The sequence below is a fragment of the Primulina eburnea genome, chromosome 5, assembly GCF_022965805.1.
Source record: "Primulina eburnea isolate SZY01 chromosome 5, ASM2296580v1, whole genome shotgun sequence".
Taxonomy (NCBI): domain Eukaryota; kingdom Viridiplantae; phylum Streptophyta; class Magnoliopsida; order Lamiales; family Gesneriaceae; genus Primulina; species Primulina eburnea.
This window is the reverse complement of record NC_133105.1, coordinates 8,983,420-9,004,645: the sequence shown is the minus strand read 5'-3', so window position 1 is coordinate 9,004,645 and position 21,226 is coordinate 8,983,420. Positions and strand designations below refer to the sequence as shown.

At 36.5% G+C, this 21,226-nt stretch overlaps 1 protein-coding gene and 1 pseudogene across 1 annotated transcript; both read left to right on the top strand.

Annotated features, from left to right (window-relative positions):
* The first annotated feature begins 9,319 nt into the window (after positions 1-9,319).
* LOC140832923 (transmembrane emp24 domain-containing protein p24beta3-like) lies at positions 9,320-13,031 on the top strand (annotated as a pseudogene).
* Positions 13,032-17,119: 4,088 nt separating this feature from the next.
* On the top strand, positions 17,120-19,330 carry LOC140832922 (guanine nucleotide-binding protein subunit gamma 2-like). Its single transcript, XM_073197224.1, has 4 exons — positions 17,120-17,505; positions 18,608-18,660; positions 18,752-18,796; positions 18,972-19,330. The coding sequence occupies exons 1-4, from the start codon at positions 17,389-17,391 to the stop codon at positions 19,054-19,056; spliced, it is 300 nt and encodes a 99-aa protein (XP_073053325.1). The 5' UTR covers positions 17,120-17,388; the 3' UTR covers positions 19,057-19,330.
* The last annotated feature ends 1,896 nt before the right edge of the window (positions 19,331-21,226 follow it).

Sequence of the window (21,226 nt, the reverse complement as noted above, 5' to 3'; positions counted from 1 at the left end):
ATATACAATCATACATGCTCTGGTTCAACAACTACAATCAAGTGTTTAAACCCTAGCTCTAGTCCAAGTCCGGTATCACCACTCTAATCTCAGTCTGTCTTCATCTTTGTGACCCTGTACCTGTCCCACCTGTTGTCATGCACACATACAAACAAGACAACAGCCGGATAACTCCGGTGAGATATAAATATCCCAGTATAAACAATGTATTAAATGCAATCATATAAAACATATATAAAAGCATAAACAAACATCGAAGCATGTATCGAATCTGACTACATGAATCAATGACTCGTGATCTAATCTTATCTTATCTCAAATCTAGGGATCCCAATCTAATTTAGACTTTGGTATGCTGTATCGAGTGTGTCTGAGATAGACGTCGATCTACATCTGAAGCTCGTCGATACACCGTAAGTCTAGAGTCTTATCGGTTCTGAGAAAGACTCGGCGGTTCTGCCCTAGCTAGGCTGTCAGCCCTAGACTCGGACTCTGACCCTGTTCTAAGTCAATACATGCACATATCAATCTGATAATCTGCAAATATCAATGCAATAAAATAAAGTATGTGATTTAGGGAAACTCAAGTCAAACCTAACTCGAGTTGTACAATCCCAACTCAACATTAATTTATACCTTTCTAGCTGTCTTTCTGAATCTGTCGAAGTCTCGAACACAAGGTCTGTCAATACTCAATCTGGCAATGACATATCAATATATTCTGTATCAATATTCTAATCAAATCACAACATCTCTGTTTTATCAAATTCTGACGGTACAACCGTACAATCTTGCGATACCGGCGATACCAAACCAGTATATACCAGTTCTAATCATTTATAATCAATCCCTGTACACATCTGATATCACATCTCATTCAATTTCATTCTGAAAATCATAACAATTCCATATTCAGTCCGTTTCTTAATCTGACTTCGATTCTACGCTGTCTAACATGTCAAGAACAACATATATGACGTGTACTCAATTCTAACAACATCATAATTTCACAACATGTTAAAACGTAGTAAAACTTACGTCCAGTTGTAGCCTACGTTGCTAGGAACTCGGTACCGAAGTCGAATTTAAAATCTAACGGACGGATTGAAATAAAAAGGCGTAAGTATTTACACGGAGATTTCTCGTTCCTTTTCTTTCTTCCCTATTCTGAATTCTGAGGCATAAACTTATATATATATCTACTTGCATGTAACAGCTACGTGGCTTATTTTTCTTGATCTTGGGTCGGCGCTCGGGCGGTAATAATATACCACTCGAGCGCGGCCCTCTCGGCTCGAGCACTTTCAATTTGCTCCTTTGGCGCTCGGACGGTAATAATCTACCGCCCGGGCGCCAACTCCTCTGCCCGCGACGTATTTTACAGCAACATTGGCGCTCGGGCGGTCGATCTTTACCGCTCGGGCGCCAACAATTCTGTCCGAGAAGTTATATACTTCATATGCTTGGTTTAATTCGATCTCGTAATGGCCCGGCTATAATCACATCAATTTAACTTAAATAATCTCATGTTAATATAATTAAAATCTCATATTAACAGAATCAAGATCTTGGTCCTTACATTTCTCCCCCCCCTAAGATACGATTTCGTCCTCGAAATCACAGGTAATCATTCGTATCAATAAGGAGTATATATACAAAACTGTATAAGAATTTTACATCATCGAAACAACTCTGGGAATTCTTGTCTCATATCTGATTCAGTTTCCCAAGTTGCTTCTTCTACACCATGACGAGTCCATTGCACTTTCACAAGTGGAATCATCTTCGTTCTGAGCTGTTTTTCCTTACGATCAATGATCTGAATCGGTTTTTCAACATAGCTCAATGTCTCATCCAGCTCGGCCTCGTCTGGTTGTATAGCATGTGAAGCATCAGGAAGGTATTTCCTTAATAACGATACATGAAAAACATCATGTATTCCGGATAATGAAGTCGGTAAGGCAAGTCGATAGGCACGATCTCCTATCTTTTCGAGGATCTCATAAGGCCCGATGTATCGTGGAGATAATTTTCCTTTCTTGCCAAATCTGACAACTCCTCTGAAAGGTGAAATCTTTAAAAATACTCGGTCTCCTACGTCAAATACCAATGGTCTACGTCGAACATTGGCATATTTGGCCTGTCTGTCTTGTGCTGCCTTCATTTTCTTTCTAATTAGCTTCACTTTTTCTGTCATATCTCTGATCATATCTGGTCCAGTTTCAAGCACTTCAGAGATATCATCCCAATAGAGAGGGGATCTACACTTCTTTCCGTACAACGCTTCAAAAGGAGCCATCTCAATACTCATCTGATAGCTGTTGTTGTATGAAAACTCACAAAGAGGCACTGCATCTTGCCAATTAGTGCTAAAATCTAGCACTACTGCTCTCAGCATATCCTCCAGTGTCTGGATAGTCCGCTCTGACTGTCCGTCGGTCTGTGGATGATATGCAGTACTCAGATGTAACTTCGTACCGAGAGCCTGCTGCAAACTCTGCCAGAAGTGCGAAGTAAATCGAGGATCACGATCTGATACAATCGACTTCGGCACTCCATGCAATTTGACCACTTCTCTGACATAGATCTCTGCCATCTGGTCAAATCTGTACGTCATCTTGTACGGTATAAAACATGCAGATTTGGTCAATCTGTCAATCACGACCCTAATCGCATCACAACCTCGGGAGGAACGTGGCAACTGCGTCACAAAGTCCATGGAAATGTGATCACATTTCCATTCAGGAATGGACAAGCTCTGTAATAAACGTCCTGGTTTCTTTCTTTCTGCTTTCACCTGTTGGCAATTCAGACATTTAGAAACAAATTCAGCAATGTCAGTCTTCATTTGTTTCCACCAGAACTGTCTTTTCAAATCCTTATACATCTTTCTGCCACCAGGATGAATACTGAATCGACTGTTGTGCGCTTCTGACAATATCTGTCGTCTCAAATTTGAAACATTCGGCACAACCAGATGATGATTCACGTACAAGACGTTATCACGTACCTGATACTCTGATCGATGTCCTGTTCTGACCATTGCTACTGATTTCTGTATATTCTGATCACTTCGCTGAGCTGCCTTAATTCTCATAATCAGCTCTGGTTCTACTTGCACCGTATAAAGTCTCAACGGTCTATAATCTGTTTCAAATTCTAATCCAGACAAACAGCAGTCTTCTATCAAATTTGAAACACCAATCGTCGATAAGGATAAGGAATATACCTTTCGACTTAATGCATCTGCTGCTGCATTAGACTTTTCTGGATAGTATTTGATTTCACAATCAAAATCTTTAAGCAAATCAAGCCACCTTCGTTGCCTCATATTCAATTCAGATTGTGAAGACAGATATTTCAAACTCTTATGATCAGAATATATCTCAAACTTCTCCCCGAATAGGTAATGTCGCCATATCTTTAATGCAAAGACAATGGCTGCCAATTCTAGGTCATGAATTGGATAACGGGTCTCATGTGGTTTAAGCTGTCTTGAGGCATAAGCGATAACATGCCCTCGCTGCATCAGCACACATCCCAATTCTCTGTGAGAAGCGTCGCAATAAACCACAAAATCACCAGTACCGGATGGAATAGTCAACACCGGTGCACTGGTCAACCTCTTCTTCAACTCCAGAAAACTGGTCTCACATTCTTCAGACCAAACAAATGGAGCATTTTTCTGAGTCAGCTGAGTAATTGGTTTAGCAATACTCGAGAAATCTTTAATGAAATGACGGTAATATCCTGCTAAACCCATGAAACTGCGAATTTCAGGTACTGACGTTGGTCTTGGCCAAGAAATCACGGCTTCCACTTTACTGGGATCAACTGATATACCATCTCCTGATATAATATGACCCAGAAATACTACCTGTCTTAGCCAAAACTCACATTTCGACAGTTTAGCATATAATTTCTCAGCTCTTAAAATTCGCAACTCTGTTCTTAAATGCTCAGCATGCTCACTCATATTCTTTGAATAAATCAAAATATCATCGATGAAAATAATCACAAAATCATCGAGGTATTTCTGGAATATACGGTTCATCAATCCCATAAACACAGCTGGAGCATTCGTCAAACCAAACGGCATGACAATAAATTCATAGTGTCCATACCTGGTTCTGAATGCCGTCTTTGAGATATCAGAATCTCTGACTCTCAGCTGATGATATCCCGATCTTAAATCAATCTTGGAATATACTGAAGAACCCTGCAACTGGTCAAACAAATCATCTATACGAGGCAAAGGATATTTATTCTTTACCGTTGCCTTGTTCAGTTGCCTATAGTCGATGCAGAGTCTCATCGAACCATCTTTTTTTCTTACAAACAGTATTGGAGCACCCCAAGGAGAAACACTCGGTCTGATGTACCCCTTGGCCAGTAAATCTTCCAGTTGATCCTTCAATTCTTTCAATTCAACTGGTGCCATTCTGTACGGAGCTCTAGAAATCGGTACTGTACCTGGCATCAGTTCAATGCTGAAGTCTATCTCTCTAGCTGGAGGTAATCCCGGGATCTCATCTGGGAAGACGTCAGCAAACTCACGTACCACTGGTAGATCTGCCAATGCTGGACTCGACTTCAGTAAATCTACTGAATATACAAGGAACCCTTCTGCTCCTTTCTGTAACAATCGAGTCATAAATAATACGGATACTAAAGGAATTCTCGATCTAGAACCATTACCGTAAAATTTCCACTCTTCAGCCATATCTGGTCTGAATCTCACTATCTTGTGGAAACAATCAACTATCGCTCTGTACTTGGTTAGCATATCAACACCGATAATACAATCAAAGTCAGACAATCCAAGTACAATGCAATCTAACTCAATCTCATGCCCGTCATACTGTAGCACACAATGGTTAACCGAATTCACGGATATCAAACCCATCCCCAACGGAGAAGAGACAGACACTACAGTAGCTAAAGACTCTACAGGCAATGCATGACTTAATGCAAATCGTTCAGAAATAAATGTGTGTGAAGCACCGGTATCAATTAATACGTAAGCATGATAACCACATAAAGAACAGTTACCTGCCACAACGTCATCTGGTGCTTCCTGGGCCTGCTCCTCTGTCAAAGCGAAGACTCTGGCCTGCTGTCTCGGAGGCTGGCCAACTGTCTGGTTTCCTCCTGGCCTCTGCTGTGACTGAGCTGGCGCTGGCTGGAATGTATGAACAGCAGCGGATCGTCTCTCAGTTTGTGCTGCTGATCCCGATGACTCGGCCCCCTGAGATCTTTGGGAACCTCTCTGGGGACACACTTTAGCGAAGTGCCCCGGCTGTTTACAGAAATTGCAACTACCTGTCACTCCCTGGCATTGCTCAGTAGCATGTCTTCCTCCGCAAGTCTTGCAATAAACTCCAGTGTAACTCTGGCTCAGTCTGGAACCACCGGAGCTGGAAGAACTACTGCCAGATTTCTTGAATTGCTTTCCCCTGGCTTTCAAAAATTCTTTCTTTCCTCCACTACTGCTGCCACTCTCAAATCTGGGAGGTGGTTGCTGTGGTCTCGGTGCTGGAGGCACAAATGAAGCTCCTTTCTGTCTCATCAGACCGGCTTCTGCTCCCTTGGCTCTGTTCAGGGCATCAGTAAAATTATCTGGTCGCCCTGTGTTCACCAATGTGAAAATGTCGGGGTTCAGGTCATTAATGAACTGGTCAGCAGTAGCTTCTTCGCTGTCAGCCACATGTGGAGCAAATTTCAGCAAGGAGGAGAACTTTGACACGTATTCTTCTATGTTCATCGGTCCTTGCCTTAGATTGGCAAACTCCGCCCCCTTATCCTTCCGGTACGACACTGGAAAGAATCGTTGATAAAATTCAGTTCTAAATATATTCCAGGTAATCATCGTACCTCTATGCTCCATGGCTCTCTTTCTCGTGATCCACCAGTCCTTAGCAACATCGTGCAGCTGATGTCCAATCAATTTCACCCTCTTCTCATCTGTATACTCCAAGGATTCGAACAACATCTCAATATCATCAAGCCAACTCTCACATTCTACAGCGTTCTCTGTTCCTTTCAAAGTCGGCGGATGAAATGACTGAAAACGTTTCAATAACGTTTCCATTGGAGTCGGTGTGACATCCATTGGAGTATTTGATGTACTTCCCTGTTCTGGTACTCGTCTCGGAGGCATATCTAATAATCAAATAGATTAGTAACAGATACAACAATTCTGTTTCAATCCTCCTCTGATCATCTTACTGCTGATCTAGAATCAGTACTGATCCAATTTCAATAAAACATATTACTATATCAAATCAGATAAACAAGTAAAATGTAATAAAGCAGTAAGACATGCTAGCATTCAAAAACAGGAAAGAAAATCTCAATCTACCCCGCTCACTAGCCTCTTCTATTTCAATCTAAAGGATCTATCGCTCTGATACCACCTGTTGTGGGGACCCGGACGCTAATCATGTTCTTAATCGTCATTGGGACTAAATCAATTATAATAAACAGGGTCAAAATTTTTATTTTTTTTTTTTTTTTGAATGCGGAAGGTAATGGAATCAAACTACTATACATATCAGTATAAAAGTATCACTCTGATAAAATATACAATCATACATGCTCAGGTTCAACAACTACAATCAAGTGTTTAAACCCTAGCTCTAGTCCAAGTCCGGTATCACCACTCTAATCTCAGTCTGTCTTCATCTTTGTGACCCTGTACCTGTCCCACCTGTTGTCATGCACACATACAAACAAGACAACAGCCGGATAACTCCGGTGAGATATAAATATCCCAGTATAAACAATGTATTAAATGCAATCATATAAAACATATATAAAAGCATAAACAAACATCGAAGCATGTATCGAATCTGACTACATGAATCAATGACTCATGATCTAATCTTATCTTATCTCAAATCTAGGGATCCCAATCTAATTTAGACTTTGGTATGCTGTATCGAGTGTGTCTGAGATAGACGTCGATCTACATCTGAAGCTCGTCGATACACCGTAAATCTAGAGTCTTATCGGTTCTGAGAAAGACTCGGCGGTTCTGCCCTAGCTAGGCTGTCAGCCCTAGACTCGGACTCTGACCCTGTTCTAAGTCAATACATGCACATATCAATCTGATAATCTGCAAATATCAATGCAATAAAATAAAGTATGTGATTTAGGGAAACTCAAGTCAAACCTAACTCGAATTGTACAATCCCAACTCAACATTAATTTATACCTTTCTAGCTGTCTTTCTGAATCTGTCGAAGTCTCGAACACAAGGTCTGTCAATACTCAATCTGGCAATGACATATCAATATATTCTGTATCAATATTCTAATCAAATCACAACATCTCTGTTTTATCAAATTCTGACGGTACAACCGTACAATCTTGCGATACCGGCGATACCAAACCAGTATATACCAGTTCTAATCATTTATAATCAATCCCTGTACACATCTGATATCACATCTCATTCAATTTCATTCTGAAAATCATAACAATTCCATATTCAGTCCGTTTCTTAATCTGACTTCGATTCTACGCTGTCTAACATGTCAAAAACAACATATATGACGTGTACTCAATTCTAATAACATCATAATTTCACAACATGTTAAAACGTAGTAAAACTTACGTCCAGTTGTAGCCTACGTTGCTAGGAACTCGGTACCGAAGTCGAATTTAAAATCTAACGGACGGATTGAAATAAAAAGGCGTAAGGATTTACACGGAGATTTCTCGTTCCTTTTCTTTCTTCCCTATTCTGAATTCTGAGGCATAAACTTATATATATATCTACTTGCATGTAACAGCTACGTGGCTTATTTTTCTTGATCTTGGGTCGGCGCTCGGGCGGTAATAATATACCGCTCGAGCGCGGCCCTCTCGGCTCGAGCACTTTCAATTTGCTCCTTTGGCGCTCGGACGGTAATAATCTACCGCCCGGGCGCCAACTCCTCTGCCCGCGACGTATTTTACAGCAACATTGGCGCTCGGGCGGTCGATCTTTACCGCTCGGGCGCCAACAATTCTGTCCGAGAAGTTATATACTTCATATGCTTGGTTTAATTCGATCTCGTAATAGCCCGGCTATAATCACATCAATTTAACTTCAATAATCTCATGTTAATATAATTAAAATCTCATATTAACAGAATCAAGATCTTGGCCCTTACAGATAGTACCGGTGAAAATATTTTGTCAGCTTAAACGTTATGTTTCAATCATCGATTTTTGTGGTGGATAACTCATTGCAAAAGTTAATTATATAAATATCAAACATTTTTTATGATTGAGTACTCAAGTTTTATTACCAATAAATTATTTGTTAGATGGTAACATGTTGAAAAATTAGGGAAACTACAACAAGTTGTGATTAAATTAAAAATATCTATGTTTTCTTTTAAAAGAAAACAATAGGCAAGTAAGTATACTACAACTTCTTACACATAACTGTAGTATGCCTGCAATCACACCATGATAACACAAAAAAAGGTATAAGTACTCATAAATTACAAAGGAATATGTCTCTTGTGAGACGATCTCATGAATCTTTATCTGTGAGACGGATCAACCCTATTGATATTCACAGTAAAAAGTAATACTCTTAGCATAAAAAGTAATATTTTTTCATGGATGACTCAAATAAGAGATCCATCTCACAAAATACGACCCGTGACACCGTCTCACACAAGTTTTTATCATTACAGGTTAAAATAAATTTTTTAAATTTATATGGTTTTATGCGATCCAAAAAATTATATGGCCAATATATTTTTTTCCCATCGAAATATAGGTTTGAATCTTTATTTCATTATATTATATATTTTATTTTCACAAAATTGAGGTATATATATCATGAATAAGATATTTCCCAAAAAAAATTTGATGTTTGCCGGATAACATTTTATATTATATAGCAAGGAAAACAACCATTTTAATTTTTGGTGTCAATTCGAAATTTTAATCTAATAACTTTTATTATTTTTTAAAATTTTAATCTATATCACCGGATTGTTAACATGACGATGTATCCGATGTCATGTCAACATTCTGATAAAAAAGATCATGTTTAAAAAATACAAGTTAATTGACTAACTATGAATTGATGATAACAAAACCAAAAATAAAAAAAAATGATAATTACATGAACTAAAATATATTAGTTATTATCATGTGAGGCCGTGAGACGGATTAACGTGATATATAAAATTAAAAATACATTTTTTTTGTAAAAATAATATTTTTGACAAAAAAATGTATTTTTTATAAATTCGTTTCAAAACTCATTTGCAAGATGATCCAATGAGCTATGTGAATAATTAATATTCTAGATATTTAAAAACTAGATTACTTGGGTCTTAGGGGTTGCCTAGGCTGACTATTTCTCGACTCTCCCCACTGAATTCTCTCTGAAAAAAATCCAAAATCCCAAAAGATTTCCTTTAGCTTCACCATCACGCAAAAGAATCTGATTTGTGGCTCCGAAAATTTGAAATTTTGACTGATGGAGAGGGGAGGAGGAATGAGATGTTGTGGGGTGGCGTGCGCCGTGTTGACCCTGCTGCTATTGGCCCCGGCGAGCCGTGTATCGGGCCTCTCGATAACCGTAAACAACCTCGAGTGCCTGTATGAATACGTATTCAATGAGGGCGATTCAGTTTCCGGGAGTTTCGTTGTTGTAGATCATGATATCTTCTGGAGCTCTGACCATCCCGGCATCGACTTCACTGTAATACACTTTTCTTATCGTTATTGATTGATTTCGTGGGTTTTATCTGTTCTTTATGGGTTTTCGATTGATCTGTGTTTAGTGAATTGGTTGGTTTTTATTTAATTTTTGGAGTCGTGTCAGGATTTAGTAGTTGCGGATTCGATTTGGTAGTTTTCAGCTGGTTTTATGGGTCTAATGATTTAGTTATAATTTGAGATTAAGCTTGTGTTTAAGAAATCAGAAATGTGATATGAAATTGTGTTGTTCAACTTTAAATTCCCCCTTCCAATGTGTCAGTTTCTGATAGATTTTTATGAGTGAAATCAGTAAATTAGTCGTCGATTGAGCAAGATAGACGCCAGCTATTTAGCAGTTTAATCAAGCTTTCAATTCCAACAACAAAATTAATACTATATAATAGAGAATAGGAGGAGGGATGAGAAATAGAAAAGGGAAAGGAAGAAGATGAGACCTGAAAATGATTCAGGTATTTTCCTTGTTTTCAAAAAATAATATGAACCCGTAAACATAGCCCTCTCAATGACTGATTAAACGACAGGCTTCTACAATCTAAGCGGTGATTGACACACACTTCAAATTTCCTGCTTTCTTGTATTTGATCATGACTTGGGACATAATCTTTCGTAGTTTCGTATATAGTGGAGCCCTGCGAGTTCTAGTATTTTTTCATTTACCAGTTTGCTGACTTGCTTCAGTAATTTTTGTGTTTATCTGTTGTATTTGAGATTTTACCACTTGTTCTTTGACACTCGAGTGTTCTTCGAGAAAGTTCAGTAGCCATATATATATACCTCAGATTGGGCATCTTGGACCATAGTTTGTTTTTCGATAAGCAGGTCTAGTGCAGTTTCAGTTTCTTTGTTGAGTTTACGATGAGATGGAATGATTCCTCCATTTTTTTGTGGTATTTATGGATGAAGGGATAGAGAAATTATGGAGTTAGCTCATACTATTCTGGAATAACGCTAGAAACTAGAAACCAATCAAGAATTTAAGATGAAATTACCAATAAAAGATATGGGTTGAGTCTGATTCGTGTTATTTGGTTGTGTAGAGATGAACTTACAAATAGATTTATTTATCTTGTTCTGGTGAGCATGACAATTGGAATATCTTACACTACAATTTTCACTTCCTTTGATATTTTAGTTTCCTGTGTTGCACAGCTCGAATGTCAGCATACATGAAAAGGGGGCATTTTTTTTCTACTCATAAAACACCTCACCATTTAAGGAAAATTTTCTCATTCATTCATAGTGCTAGAATTGTGCTCCTTTGTCCACTCGTGAGCATACCTGTTGTTGATTCGGAATAGGATCCAGCTTTGTTGAGCAAAAATAAGACGACATGCGTGTTTATCAAAAAGAAAGATAAAAGAAAGAAAGACGTGGATTATCTCTTTGATTAAAGGAGCTGGATCAAGGCTTGGTACAGACAATTTGGTTGGTTCATTCAAGGGATTGTTCTTCTACCCCAACGCACTGAAAATGAAACATTTGGAGCTCATTTGCTTCGCGGAATGAGATTTAATTAGCTACAATTAGAGTTGTAAACGAACCGAATCGAGCCTAATATAAAGAAAATTTTAAGGTTTGAATTTGACTCAAATTAGATATATTTGAGCTCAAGCTCAATTTGAAGCTCGAATAGTTTAAGTTTTTTTGGCTAAAATTCAGCTTGAAATGGAACTCAAGTCTGTGTTCAGCTCGAAAAGATTAGAATATATCTGCGAGCTATTCAAACATTTGTTAAATGTTTGAAACTTGGAAAGGGTCGAAATATATTTGTTTACTTTGTAATATAGTATTATATTAATAAATATTATAGTTGCAAGCAGCTCACGAACTAATAAACAAAAATAATTTAGGTTCTATTTTTGGTTAAAAAAAATTTCGAACGTCTTCTGGTCCGTATCGAATTCGATAATTTTGAATGTGAATACATTTTTTTCCTAGTCGGATCGATTCGTTTACACCCTTAGTTACAATGTTATATGATTCATCCAGTTCTGAATAAATCTACTCCTGTAATATGTGAATATTTTCATTTCAAACTAAGGTTTAAAGATTATAGAGAAATAATAGCGAAAACTGGCACAGTTTTTAAAAATTTGGAATAAAACTGACGACCTGGCTGGGGTTCGGTCTGTATATTGGTGTTGGTTTTACGAATTGGTTGTTCTTTTGCAGCTTTGTTTGCTTCTCTAAATATTATCTGTGCCTTGGAAGTTTTAACAAAAAGACAGCATGTATATATCTAATGTTGATGAAATAGTTTGATGTGAATTGTTCATGTTTATTTCTTCTCTATACACAGATCACATCTCCAGCTGGCGATGTTATTGACACATTGAAAGGAACATCGGACGGAAAATTTGATTTCCATGCTCCCAAAAGTGGGATGTACAAATTCTGTTTCCATAATCCTCATTCTACGCCAGAATCAGTCTCTTTCTACATTCATGTTGGCCATATTCCATCAGAACACGACCTCGCCAAGGATGGTTCGTTCATATATCACGTTTCCTATGTTATGGTTGATCCATATAATTAAATAGTGGTGATTACTTGACTGGCTGGTTAGTTACGTTGCTAGTCCACTTCATCTGCAGAACATTTAGAGCCCGTCAATGTAAAAATCGCGAAACTGAGGGAGGCTATGGAATCAATCACGGCCGAGCAGATGTACTTCAAAGCACGTGAAGCCCGTCATCGTCACAGTAAGGCCTTTCTTTACTGTCTTTCGGGTAAATTACAGTAACGTTTCATCCGAAATATGAAATTATGACCACCTACCCCACCTTCGTGTAAATTTACATCGACCCCTATAGCAGAACAACCATAAAGGTTAAGCATCATCGATGTTTCTGTGCATGTGAAGTTCTCTACTGGAGGAGATTGTACTTCCTCATGCCATTTGATATGAACCATCGACGAGGTAAAATCCCGCTAATCCTGGATTTCTTTTGCAGCAAATGAAAGCACAAGAAGGCCGGGTCATATTTTATACAGTGGGAGAATATCTTCTGTTGGCTCTTGTAAGCACACTCCAAGTTGCGTATATACGGCGTTTGTTCAGCAAATCAGTCGCGTATAACCGTGTTTGATGAGATCCCTCTGAATCCATAGGGTAAGATTTGTGTTTCGCTGTCTAAGAACATCACATATAGAGTCAACCTCTTTAAGATAACTGTATCCATAGCAAGAATATCTCATCTTTCAGTTGTACGGAGTAGAATTCATACATACTTGATAGATCAGTAACGTATTACTTCCTTTTGAAGTTACAAGTCAGCTGGTTATTTGAAACTTCACCCGACAGTACGGAGATCTTGCATACAAGCGATTTAACCAATCTCTTAACTATGTAAGAAGATCGTATGCACTTCTTAATAAAAACAATTACCGATCCCAACAGATGGTTTGAGCTTTGAATTCTGTAATAAAACCAACGAAAATTTCTACATAATTTAACTTTATTAGCCTAGCACTACAGTAACACCGATGCTAGTAAAAAACAAGGCCATTTGAGCCCATAATCGGCGGCGGAATATCGGGATAATCCGGGTTCGGCGGTCCTGGCCCAGGCGGCATAGGAGGAACCACGTCCGGCCCGTGTGGCGGGATCACCTCCGGTTCCCCGGGTGGAGACGGGAACGGCACCTCCGGTATTCCTGGCGGAGAAGGCATCGGCGGCCGTGGAGCGTCCGGTATCGGTGGAGACGGGTTCGGTAGACCGGGAAACTCTGGGCCTGGGTTGGGCCCAGGCGAAAGTGGCGGTGGGTCAGCCGGGTTTTCTGATGGAATCGGATCAAAGTCCGGTACTCCTGGCGTACGTGGCACCTCAGGTATACCGCTAGGCTCTGGCACCGGTGGCGGCGTGGTGATCTCCGGCGGGGACTTCCCGGGTACAGAATTCGGGTCGTAGGCGGCTAAACGGGTTGAAAAAGGTGCGAATACTCGGGTATCATATCGGGTGTTGGCTAATTTCTTCATTGGAATCTTGGTGGAGATGTCTTTCGTCAAGAAATGGAAAGAGGCCGTAGGAAGAACACATGATGACATCTTTGAGATTATTATGAATCTTGAATGCTGGCGAAGGAAGAATAGGTGTAAGATGTATAGGATGGGTTACGTAAAACGTGGCATTTGACGCGACAAGTGGTGCGACGTGTGACTAATTTGCATGGATTCTTGCTTAAACTAATATTTCAAATTAATTTTTATATAAATTTAAATTAATTAAAAATATTATAATAAAATAATTAAAATAGTGTTATCATTTACTTTTAAAAAAGCCATTTGACCTTGACACTTGGCACGAGACTAAAACTGTCTTCAATCTAAGAAATTAATTTTAAAATTCTAGAGATATTTATTCTAAATTTTGTGAACTCCATAAAAATCTAGTTTTATTCGAATTATATTTTTGTAAAATTTAAAAAAATCATGTAATATTCAAACTTGACTTTTTGAAACTTTATAAAAATCAAACGGTCTTAAACTTTCGATAGATTTGTAATGATTCTTATAAAATACTTTATGGATAAACTTTAAAACACTATGTATAACTTAAAAAATTTAAAAAAAATATATAATACTCACTCTAGAGTTTTTAGTAAACTTTTATTCCATTAACGCCACATATATCTCTTTTTGATCGTTTTTTCTTCTTCAAAAGACATCGCCATAAATAAAGAAGAAATCAAGGGTTCTGGCTTTCAAATTTCAAAGGTATGTTTCATGCTTTTTGAATCGTTAAATTAAATAGCATTGCAGCAGATGTGATTGTGAAACTTGGATTTGCTGTGCTAGAAAGAATAAGAGATAATACAATATTTTTTCATTACTTTAAAGTAAATAATAAATTATTTTTATTATTTTTATTACTAGTACTATTGTTGTTAATGTTTGTTTTGTTATTATTGTAGTGCAGGATTGTATTGGAGCTACTTATAGCAGTCATATTCCAGCAATGACACTTGAACATGATACAAATAGTTATCGTAATCATCACACAATGATTTCTCAAAATGTTTTAATAGCTTGTAACTTCAATTCAGAATTTATATATGTGTTAAGTGGATAGGAGGGATCTGTCCATAATTCAATGTTCTAACGAACACTTTATCGAGAAATAACAGGTTTAATGTACCACAAGATGTAGATATATTTGGTTTTATAGGTTACTTGCATATTTAAATATATATTTTTATTTTTGAAGATTATACATGTTATTTATTATTGGTCATTTGAAAAATCAAATATGGTTTGATAGATAAATATTTTTAGAGTATTCTGGATATCTGAATCGACGTCAATTTTTCGCTCCATTTCGAGATTTGCGTTATCATATCCAAGAATTCACTGGCTAAAATCGTCATCCTAAAAATGCAAGAGATTTGTTCAATCTTCTTCATGCTTCCTTGAGGAACGTCATTGAGAGTATTTGGTATATTTAAATCACGGTTCAAAATATTAAAAAAAAAAAACTATTCCATTTCCGTATACAACACAAGTTGAGCTTGTATGGACTTGTGCCATATTACACAATTTTTTTCTCTAGGAGTGTCGTTCTGATGAATTTCCAGTTGGATCAGATAATGAAATTTCACCATCCTTTTTAGAACAATTTTATAAATATGAAGACTTTGATCGATTATTTGATACTCAAGAACAACAAGAAGCAAATGTCAATGCGTGGAGAGACACAATAACGATCGAATGTAGAGTGATGTTGATCATATTGCTATAACGAACCTCATATTTTTTTTATAAAAGAATTTATCACATGTTTTCAGTATTTTTTATTATCTATTTATCTCATATCGATAAATAAATTATTGTGTATCATTAAAAAATATCGATTGATTAATTTTATATTTCGAATAATTGAAATTTTGATTTTTATAAATTATATAGTTATTCATTCATCGTTTTTAAAAATTAACCAAATTTAACTTTCAAATAACTAAAATTTATTTACATTGATAAATAAAAAATTTATTTTAAATTGACAAAAGTTATTATGTTTATTAATTACCAATTCAAGAAAATTAATAAAAACAACATATTATTATCTTACGAAATGCACACGAAAAAAATTTACAAATATCTATAAAAATCTTGTAAAAATTCTATGAAAATCCAATTAATTCTTTCCACAATTCTATGAGATTCTGTAAAAGTTAATAAAAATCTATTAACTCTGCAGAAGTCTATCATTAAAAAAAAATAATTAAAAGTTATTATAAGAATCTCACTTAGTGTAACTTCAAGAGTTGTCTATGATATCAAGTAAAAGTAATTTTATTTAACATAATGGTAAGGATTGTGTGTATCAGATATTGGATGTTGTAACATTTTGTGACAATATACAATGAAGTAATTAATATACAAATAAATAATTTTAATTAAAAGTAAAACATAGATAATTATGAATAAATGAACAAAACTTGTGTGATGTCTCAGAGCAAAATAATCACTAGAAAAGAAATTGCGTTTGTAAAACTAATACTAGTGAAGAAACGAAAAACTATCTTCTTTAACAAGTCAATGAAATAAATTGTATCCTAAAATATCAATAACAAAAATAATCAAAACACAGGAATGCAAATATGTGTGGCCAAAATTCGGAGCAAAAAACAATTATTCAATCAACACTTTGTATATGTGTTATCTTCAAATGTCTCCAACACGTCACGACAACACAGTGAAACGACGATTCTTCGTCTTTGCGAGTTCTTTCAGAAAATTCTCTATTTGTTCTCTTGTATGTCGCTTGTCTCGCTTCTGTCTAGTCCAAGATTGATTCTTCAATATATACAGGCTTGTGCTAATATTGATATGATTCTTTGAATAAATTCCTACATGATAAGAAAAGTAATATTGCATTCGGAAACAAATTCTTTTAAATACTAAATATCAAATCTATTGTTTAAGAAATTTAATATTCTAAAAAGACAAAACTCTTATGTAAAATCTTATAAAAAAAGAAAAAAATTAGGAAATAATGTGAATTAAAAAACAATATATGTTTATTTTTAATATATCCGATAAATAAATAGTATGCAAACCACTCCAATAATTCAGGCCCATGGAAGATAAGTACTAATCTATTCTTCTAACCGGAGGCAAACACATCGTATTTAAAATTGAATCTCATGTAGATCAAAATAATTCAGCCTTATCAAATTAATGTGACATCTTGTCCTAGAGGAAGAATAAGAAGAAGTCAAGAACAAAATAAATACCCAAATTAATTTTAAAAATCTAACGACATTCAATAAAAAATCAATCTGGGTACGAAAGTCTTCCGTTAGGTGGAACAAAGAAACATGAAAAGGACAAACCGAAAATGGAAAAAAAAAAAAAAAATTAAAAAGGGCCACTACCTTTCCTCATGATTCGATCCTTGACAAAAATCCAACCCAAAGAAAGAAATCTCCACTCAAAAAATGCTTCTTTCTCACTACTACTTTTTGTTTACTTTTTCCAAACCAAGAATTTCCAAATTTCATCGAGTTTGCCATCAAACTGGTAACATTAATTTTCACCTTCCATAAAATGTGCTTTGCATGGTCCAAGTTCACTCTCAGTTTTTTTGGTTATTTTTTTCCGTTTCTTTATTGTAATTAAAATAACTTTGTAAAGACACTAGTAGTATAAAGGATGCAAGCAGGAAGTTCAGGTGAGGTGCGATCGGTCGTGGGAGCAATAGATATGAGAGGGAAACACAGGATTGCTGCTGAATTGAAGAGACTTGAGCAGGAAACTCGATTCTTGGAGGTTTTTTTAACCATCTTTTTGAATTTCTTTTCATGATATGATTCATAATATTTATTTTTTTTGTTGGTTCTTTGATCTGGGAAATTGGGTTTTTGTATTGTTGTTGATTGTCAGCGGTGAAAGATGAAATGTTTAGACTTTTTGCCTTTTTTGGTGAATTGTTTTATTAGATAAAGCTGTTAAACTTGTCTGTTTCTTCTAGTCAGGTAAGAAACTTGCAAAAAAAGTAAATAAATTTTTAGCTGATGGTGCTTAACAGAACTTCAGTTCATGCTGAAATTCAGTTGAATCTTATAGAGATTTTTTAAATTGTGGATCAAAACAGAACTTAATATGAATCTAGTAGTTGTGTTATTATCGAACAAGGGGAGATTTTTTCGGTTCTTTATTTACTTCTTTTATACATTGTGAGAGTTTGAAGGAACCGTACTTTTGGAACTAGGAAATATAATTATATTTGTTTATAGTGGTAATATTACATCATAGGCTCAAATAGGGAAGGATTTGTATTTTGCAAACGATGTATGTAGTTCTTAGGATCAGAGTGGGGTTAAACTAATATGATCCGACCCGAAAGCCACTGTCGCATTCGGTTGTAGCCGAATACTTAGTTTAATGATATGATTTGCAAATCAATAATAGTTTTGTTACTACAAAAAGTCAGGTATTGTCTCTTTTTCATCGTGTCTTACTAAACATCTGTGACTGAAGTCGAACGTGCAATTTTTTTGTGCTTCTGTCTTCACCTTTTTCCCATGAATGCTGTCAAGAATTCCTTATTTTTTTTAATTTGATTTTAGATAATTTTTTTATTTAGTTGTCTTTGGCAAAGAGAAAAAACTAGCTTGATTCCCATAAAAAATAAAGATTATAGCTTCACTTTTTATCTGCCATCAGTTGAGGTTTAATGATGGATGAATCATAGGATGGCATTCGAAACATGCATTATATCTCTGCCAATGCACAATCGGAATGAATTCCAGCCAAAAGACATCTATGATTTCTGTTCTTGTTCTTTGTCCCTATATTGTGATTGTCTATTGAATGCTCCATGTAATGTGGGAAGACTAAAGTAATTTTCGTGACTATATTTTCCGCTCAGGAGGAATTGGAACTAGTTGAGAAAACAGGAAAAGTGTCGTTTGCATGCGAAGAGTAAGTAAAACTAAAGAAGATACAAGTGCGTGCTAGGTTTATGCTATTTGCATTTTGCCAAACCTTTGATGGAACGTTGTGTTTTTTCTAGGCTGCTGAGCAGTATTGAAACAACTCCAGATCCACTACTCCCACTGTAAGTGCTCTCTCTTGCTTGCATATCTAATATGTACGTCTAGTGTATATATGGTGCGAGGATGTAGTTGTGATGATATTTGAACTTTGGTGTTCTTGCTTTCTTATTGAGAAAAATACAACGCGTTGGACTATTTTTAACTTTTGTTGATGGAAAATATTGTGTGTTTTCCCAGGACATGTGGTCCGATGCATGCAACATGGGATAGATGGTTTGAAGGGCCACAAGATGCTTCGGGATGCAGATGCTGCATACTATGATCGGTCGGTTGCTGCTTGTGTTGAAGAATTCTTATTTGTTCTGTCGAGATTTAGGCAGAAGAATTCTCTTAAAACAGGCATAGCGGTGGATGTAATGTGATGTTCGGAATGAAAATGCTCGAGTTTGCTGAAAACCACTGTGTTCTATATATGTTTCCCGTGCTTTTGACATAACATACTCTGAAGTTTGGTGCAAATATTCTCTGTCGCAGATGTTGAGATCTGTAACGTTGATCTATAAACTGAGAGAAGATATACTCGGGTTATGGTTACACTTGAATCCACAGAACTTTACTTGAGATTCTGGACAGGATTCATATCCTAATAATAATAAACGTAGGAAAGATATCTCAGCTCCAGTATAGAATCAACTGATCCCGGCTTTATATGCAGCATCAACAAGCGCATTGGAGTGGCACGACGCCACTATAATCGACAGTCCAGGGAAAGGCAAACACTTTCATCAGTTTATAGCCAATTCTACCTTGGCTTTCCCCAGTCACTCTCTGTGCAATCCATCCCAAGCCATCATGCAGACCTTCACCGGTGAGAGCATGCACAGCAAGCCTGAATGTGCCAATCATGGTTCTTGACACTCTGAATGGCCATTGCATCCTTCAAATCTTGTTTGTTTGCCAAGACTAACACGACATCATTTTGTATATACTCATTAGAGAGTAGCTTAAAAATTCCGTCCTTCATCTGGCTCGATCCATGCTATCTATAAGCACGAGAGCCTCATGACAGTAGTATGTTGCCAAAAATAATCGAAGTCTTTCTTTCCCGCTTAGATCCCTTCGATGAAGTTACATAATTGGAAACCCGAAGAGGAAGAAGAAGTGTGCTACGCGCGAGCCCATGTCAACGATGAAGTTTCAGTAATGAAGAAACTGAATAAATATATATCCCCGTATGTGAAATCATTTTTGGTATCTCAAACCTAGCTGTAGCCTCACCAGATCAAATTCACCATAAAAGTTGGAGTTTTAAGAAGAGTAACAGGACATGGTTCTCAATCCTTGTAGTCAAGAATCGTCTTCGAGATTGAAAGTTCGCCATCAAAAAAAAAACGAATGCTTAATTCTTCGAATATTATTACACCTAAACTAAGTTTGAATATTGCTGGTAATTAAAAAGACTAAAATACTCCTACTTCCTTCTGCCATACCAAATTGGCAACTTGGAGCCAGGTTGAAGTCAACAACACCAAGACTCTGAATACCATCTTTAATAACTTGGTGCAATAGAATTCTTGTGTTCTCTTTTCAAGGGTAAAACACAAACATCAAAGATGAAATGTCATATACAAAATATATTCCTGGAGGATATAAATAGTTCAAACAATTAACAACATGTAATCGGATTATGAAGGAAAGTCTATCAACGTTAGTCTGTGCAAGAATCCTCAAACAAATAAGATAAATTTCCACTTTTATGTACTTGGGGTGGGAGAATCTTTGTATTTTTGGATAGTTAGATAAATGGAGTAGAGAAAAAGCCATCGAAGTAAACAACCTCGTAATTTTTATGTTTGAGAATTGATGAAAAAAGATGCGTAATGTCACACAATCAAGTGAGCTAGGAGAGGAAATGTTCCCAAGTATTTAGAGTTGGTGAAAAAAGAAATTCTCACTTGGGTTCCTTTCTCAAACCCAAAAGATTTGACAAGTACGTTGGAATACCATATTCTTGCATTCAAGAGGTAGGGAAGTTTAAAAATTTTGTTTTGACGTTCAAAACGTTTTTGGGCGTTGTATGATTTAAATAATCATTAATAAGATGTTTAGTTTAATTTACTTTTACGTATATAACACTGGTTCCAACTATTCCGGGTTTTAAGTAGATATAGCTCTTCTTGTAAATCTCTACGAACGGATCATCTCCTTTATTTAAACGTCTAATCAAGTCCACGATTCGAGACTTGATTCTTCGTATAGATCGCACTACAAAAATAAACAAAATTTGTGTCGAGATTGGAACATTCAAGGACGGATGCAGGTAAGGGCTATCCCGGGCTGTAGCCCAGCCCTCTTTTTTTTTTTAATACTTAATTAAAATTTCAGCACACCCATAAGGTCATAGTCCAGCCCACCAATTTCCTTAGCTCTACAATTACTGCTTAGGGCATAAGAACGCGCAATGACATGAAACTTGTAGAAAAGACTGCCAA

Coding starts and splice junctions, on each gene's coding strand:
- LOC140832922 (XM_073197224.1), top strand. CDS start 17,389: ATGCAAGCAGGAAGTTCAGGTGAGGTGCGATCGGTCGTGGGAGCAATA. Junction 17,506..18,607: donor AGGAAACTCGATTCTTGGAG/GTTTTTTTAACC, acceptor TTTTCCGCTCAG/GAGGAATTGGAACTAGTTGA. Junction 18,661..18,751: donor GTGTCGTTTGCATGCGAAGA/GTAAGTAAAACT, acceptor TGTTTTTTCTAG/GCTGCTGAGCAGTATTGAAA.